General features: G+C 40.1%; 1 protein-coding gene across 1 annotated transcript in view; it reads right to left on the bottom strand.

Moving 5' to 3' along the window:
• Positions 1 to 839: 839 nt before the first annotated feature.
• The window catches only part of SLC35G1 (solute carrier family 35, member G1), a 5,538-nt gene continuing 463 nt past the window's right edge, over positions 840 to 5,914 (bottom strand). Inside the window, exons 2-3 of the mRNA XM_010564936.1 lie at positions 1,844 to 2,024; positions 840 to 1,278 (exon numbers count right to left, since the gene is read on the bottom strand). Coding sequence (XP_010563238.1) covers positions 1,263 to 1,278; positions 1,844 to 2,024 — 197 coding nt within the window. The 3' untranslated portion in view covers positions 840 to 1,262. The remainder of the gene's footprint in view (positions 1,279 to 1,843; positions 2,025 to 5,914) is intronic.

Below are 5,914 nucleotides of genomic sequence, written 5' to 3'. Positions count from 1 at the left end.
TATTGCTTGGAAAGATGAAATAGCCTTTGTTCTTTTAGAATCCAAATTAAAAATAAATCCCCATTTGGCATCTGTTTTGTGGAAAAAAAAATAGAAAGCTTGTAAATATGCAAGCTTCATCTGTTCTATAAAAGTTGGATGTCTATAGGATTATAACTCTTTGTTCCCTTCTAACTTTTGTACTGCAGTCCCTCTGGTAATCAAGCACAGAATAGTATTAAGTAAGCCTGGGAGACTGATTTGCACTGCTCAGAAGAATAGAGAAAGGGTCTAAGAAGTGGAGAATCAGGTATTGTAGGAAAATAATAACCAAAAAACTATTGTCCACTTTTGACAGGAAGCAAACAACTTTTAAATATCTTTCTACTTCTCATATTTGCATGCCTAAATATAAGAAAAGCATATATCTAATCAGTTGTAAAAACATCTTCAATTTGGCTTTTTTTTTTTAAATCAACATTTTATTGGATATAACTTGGTAAATGAGATATTTAAAATAAATAAAAATAAATATTGTATATATATTTCAAGATTGCTTGTTTCTGTAATGAGTTAAGTGTCTGTATTGTTATATTTCATTTTGTTTAGCTTTTTTCAAGCTTTGTCGCCACTTACGAATGGCAGTTCCACAACTACTAGCTACTACACAAAGGGCACCTCCCACAGTCCACCAAGTTGGTAGATGATTGAGAAAAAGAATTTGTAAAATAAAAGCAAACACCACATCCATTGTTTTCATTATGGCTACAGGTCCAGCTTTCTCTATCTGTAATGCTTTTGTGAGAAATATCTGACCCCCTAACCCTAGCAAGCCTATTAATATTAGAAGAACCCTATCTTTACCACAGTATGGTAAACGCCATTCATTCATAACAAACAATGCTATAACACATCCAATTAAACCAATGACTGCATAATACCAAATTGACAAAAAATAATGCACAGATTTTCCCACCTTCCTTAGTATAACAAAAGTCAAAGCTGCAGATACTGTGCTTGTGATCGCTGCTATAGTTCCTTTAAGGTGATCTGTATAACTTCCTTCAATCCCCGTAACGTTTGACCCAAACAGAAATGGTGGTCTGGCAATAAGAACTACTCCAGTGATTGCGAAGAGGGTAAACAGAAGATCCCAAATACTGTATTTCTCTTTGAGAAAGATCCATGCCAGCAATGATGTAAAAACAGGACTGCTAAAAGTTATAACAGTGGCATCAGCTAGTGGCATGACTTGGAAAGCATAGTAGAGAAGAATCATTGCGCTAGAGCCAAGGAATCCTCGGAAGAAAAGAAAAATTCTTTTACCTTTTGGTCCCAAAAACCCTGTTCTGAAAAACAGAAATGTCACATTAATGTCACTGGCTTGCTTGTTTCATGACCAACATCCAATCACATTTAAATGTACACACCCTTCTAGATTGTACACACTTCTCTAGATGAGGGATTTATCTCGAATATCAAAATATTTTTAACTGTCTGATCACAGACCAATTTACTCCCATCACCACACGCAATCACATTCAGAGTCCAGAACCTGTTCTTCTAGCTATTAATTTTTTGCTTGCAAAAACAACCCAAGAGTATCTACAAATTACCTTCTATTTTTTAAGAACACCACTTCATGGAAGATCACTACATTTGATATAATCCCTGCAGAAACCTCTACAATTCAGGGAGTCAAAGATTTTGTTTTCTGAATTGTATTAAGAAACCATCAACTAATCCAAAACAATGCAGTTACACAACTGAAGTCTGAATTAAAGTAATATTACAATCTGATTTAAGTGAGTGATAATTCTAGATCTATTTTTAAGAAGTAACTTTAAACATCTGCCACACTTACTTGTAATATATTAAACCAGGAAGAACAAATGCCATTTGGAAAACACATCGAAAGGCACTCACTTCCACTGAATGTACATCTTCTATTTTTTTAAGAAATAAAGAGGCCACTGAGAAAAGGAAGGCAGACAGTACGGTATAAAACAGACCAAGTCCTGGACACGCAGCTTTTTTCTTTGTTCCTGCAACAGATAAACTTCAGTTAATAATAATCTATTAGAAGATTTCTCAGGTCAGGCGGCTGTACATACTGCAGTGCTCCACACATTTGTAGCTACTCTTGTGGTAGAGGACACGGGAAGCAAAAGAAACAAATGCAAATACTACATGTATTTACCAGACCTACCTTGAAAATATGTTTCACTGACCACCACGGGTCTCCTTTTTTTCTTAAAACAGGAGTTAAGAGATGAACTCTAACACTTCGGATACAGAACTTCTCACAGTTCTACATGAGTTAGTAGGCTTTACTTCTTGGAGGCATCAGACTAGTTTGAGTGATTCACTATAGGACTAGTCGCATGATTATGACCACTGCCCAAGGACCAGTAAATACCCATGACTGCAAAATGGTCCATGGTCAGATTCTGAAACACTGAAACTCATTACCTTGGGAATCATCTGATTATTGAGTCAGTTAATTAAGGTTCATAAGCAACAATTCAATTTCCTTTCTCGCAAACACACATATGTAAAAATTGTGTGCAGAACCTCACTTTTGTTATACCTCATGTTCATTTTGCAGCTAAATCACTCCAAATTTGACCCAGACCTACAGAAGTTTTATATAACATTTTTATCTTGCTCCAAGAATCCAACTATTTTCCTCAAATAAACATCAAATACACATTTTTAAGCAGGAGAAATTTAGGTGACTAGTTTTAAAACATCATAGGCCTGCTTAAGGTACTGGTATCTATCACAGTTCCACGAAGACCTTCATTTCACCTTAGTTTATGCTTATTTATCAGACCTTCTCTTCCTGAAGTAGCTTCCCAAGTCTAATGGTTTCTATTAAAAAAAAAAAAAAGAAAGCAAACAGAGAGGGTGAACTGCTGCTGACCTCAACACCGTCTCCAAAGAAACCAGCCTTTTTTGTTATTGCTTTGCTGCATAAGAGGAACAGTCTTTCCACTGAACCTAGAGGTGAACACCATGGAAGAGAGAACCCATCTAAAAATTTGAGTGGGATGTTACTTCACTACCTCTTTTCTTTCTGTCTGCATAAAACACTGGGAGTTACCCTTTCTTCTACAACACCCTCTAAAGATAAGAGCAAGAACTCCATGTCCCTGAGGCAGTGTTTTGACAAAAGGGTGCCTCGTCTCAGTTAGTGTGGGAGCCCGTGAGCCTCCTGGATCCTCTAAAACATTATCAGCAGGGCACTGCTCTAAGTCGCTTAGCAATGAAGTATAGTTTTGAGGTGGTTTTTTTTTTGTTTTGCTTCGGGTGTGGTTTTTTGGGGGGTTTTTTGTGTTTTTTTTAATTAACAAAACTTGTCACAACCATTTTGATCCTCCTTGAGATCAGGCTGAGAAACTGCATCTTACTACCTGAGAGCTGAGACTGTGGGCTGATACAGTGTGTACAGAGCACTGGTTCTGGCTTTAACAGTTCTAGGGGCCCAGGCTTTACACCTGCAACCAGAATTTGAAGTAGGCAGAAGGCCTGCTTTTCAAGGAGTCCAGCCACACTACAGCTAAAAATGGATGACAGTTTCTACTAGAAATATTTCTATTTAGCAACAGCCAATTACATAAAAGTGACTACAAAAACAACCAACACTGGACCAGGACATCTACCAACTATGAAACAGAGTGGATTTAAAGAACGCTCATGAATTACATAACATCCTAATCCACAGTCATGCAACAGAACTACAAAATCAACATCTCTAATATTATAGCAAGAGGAATCAGACTGGCCTATAACTGAAATGGGAAATCCAAACCCAGGCTGGCTTATGGATGAATGCAGCACAAACAGAACTATTAACTTTTATTTCAGGCACGATAGCTTGTCTGATTACTACAGAACGAAGCCAATCTAAACAATGGAAGTGATGAAATGGAAAAACCAATCAAATTAAAGCAAAGTAAGCTGAAAGGCTCTTATACCCAGAACTAAGCTTTGGATTTGAAGGAACAAAGAAAAAATCAGAAAGAACTCATTTTTGTAAGCTACCCAACATGCCAAGTCTATCAGAAACAGTATCTTGTAATACTAGAATTTAAACCATCAACATTTCATATTGCCAAAGCATGTACTCAGTGCAATGAGAAAGTGGTTTATTTCCTTTAAAAATAAAATGGTACAAGTTCTTCCACCAGAAACAAGAATTGCAGTTCTGAAGTGTACTTATTCCAAAACACATTGTAAGGAGAAGTTAGGTTAAGATAACATTCCCACCCCACAAAATATTAAGCCTCCAAACACTAGCCCAACACCATCAAAATTCTCAAGCTCTCATGCTTTTTTAAAAAGCGGTGTAGCAGTCTGAAAATAAAAAAGTTTCAAGTAGTACCCACGTCCTCTTTATGAGTGGCTACAGATTTGAGATTTGGTTTTCCAATTTTATTCCCTGGCCATCTCCACACGTAAGGCTTTCAAACAATCTTCCACTCCTGTTTTAAGTCCTAGTCAAATGCCTTCCATTGCATGCCATTTTCTGGGTAAATTCTTTTTGTTTGCGTTTTAATGCCATGCTTTCTTGCAAACAGTTTTTATACTTGCAAAATGTATACAGTGAAGAAAATCACGCTTCTCACATACATGCATCTTGAGAACAGTAGCAGAGGCAGAAGGGTACTGGCTATAGGGAAGGTGGTCAGCGAGAAGATGACTCTCCCAGACCTTCAGGAGAGCCAGAAGAGGGTGATCCGTTCTTCACACCGTAAGAAGCAGAACAGCTCTTTCACAGACTTCAGGAAAGTGACAGGAGCACAACAGCCTGCGTATGAACTAATCACGGTCATGCAGACAAGATCTAGGCATGATTCATAAAGTTCAGCCGTTGACTCAATTAACATTTTGCTAGAGAGACTGGAAAAACAAAAACCAAACAAAAACCCAACCTAAAATGTATTTTTTGGTTAATAAATGCAAGTTTCTCAGGATTTCAAATAGGTTTTTTTTCCCCCCAAGCTTTGCCTCAGAAGTGATACTAATGTGAATTTCACTTTAGTTATGCTATCTCTTCCAGCCTCTCCACAGCTCACCAGCTAACAAAGATTGCCATTTTATCCATTTTCTGCTGGAAGGTCAACTATAGTCCATATTTAATGAGGAACACACTTCCAGTGAAGTTGTTTAAAAATTACGCATGCTTAAGTACTTCAGATAACAACTTCAAAAATTATTTTAAGATGACATTTATGTTTTAAAAGGAAGCCACATTAAACTTACAAAAACATGTTGCGTACTCCACTGTAAGTCTGTGGCTTTAACAATTCAAAGTGACCAAGGAGCGAAGCACGGATTAAGACAAAACCAGGAGCACGCTCACGTTAAAGCGAGGTAAGAATTGCCAAGGAAGTCATAGCTGCAAGTACACGGACTTGTTGAACAGCGCTCATGCCCCTTCTCCACACGTTTACGGTGCCAGAAATTCACGCTGCTAGAAGGCACCTCGATTTACCCAAACCAGGCAAGCCTTACTTTAAAACTTTGGCAAGAGGAAGTACTCTTTTCCCGAGGGATAATCCCTACGGCAGCTCTCGCAGCCCTACGTGTCGGAGAGACCGAGCAGCAGCCCGCCCCTGGGGACGGGAGCGAGCGGTGCGCGGCCGCGGCGGCCCCCAGCGCTCTGCCCGCCCCCGGGGCGGGGGGGGGGCGCACCGGGCGCCGGGCCCGAGCCGAGCCCGGCGTACAAGCACAAGGGCCAGCGCCACGGAGGGGGTCGTGCCTGCCGCCTCGCTTACTTCTTCACCAGGGTCCGGCCAAGCCCGGTAAAGAGCGGGGGGGAAGAGGGCGAGGCCGAACGCGCTCGCAGGGAGCCCGGTGTCCCCCGCCGGGCAGCAGGTGGGAGCCGCCGCGGCCGGGGACGGCTCGGAGGCGGCGGGGCTCCAGCCTG

Source organism: Haliaeetus leucocephalus, unplaced genomic scaffold (assembly GCF_000737465.1).
Source record: "Haliaeetus leucocephalus isolate CR32 unplaced genomic scaffold, Haliaeetus_leucocephalus-4.0 Scaffold184, whole genome shotgun sequence".
Lineage (NCBI taxonomy): Eukaryota > Metazoa > Chordata > Aves > Accipitriformes > Accipitridae > Haliaeetus > Haliaeetus leucocephalus.
The sequence above is the reverse complement of the archived record's forward strand: the minus strand, read 5'-3'. Positions and strand labels throughout refer to the sequence as shown.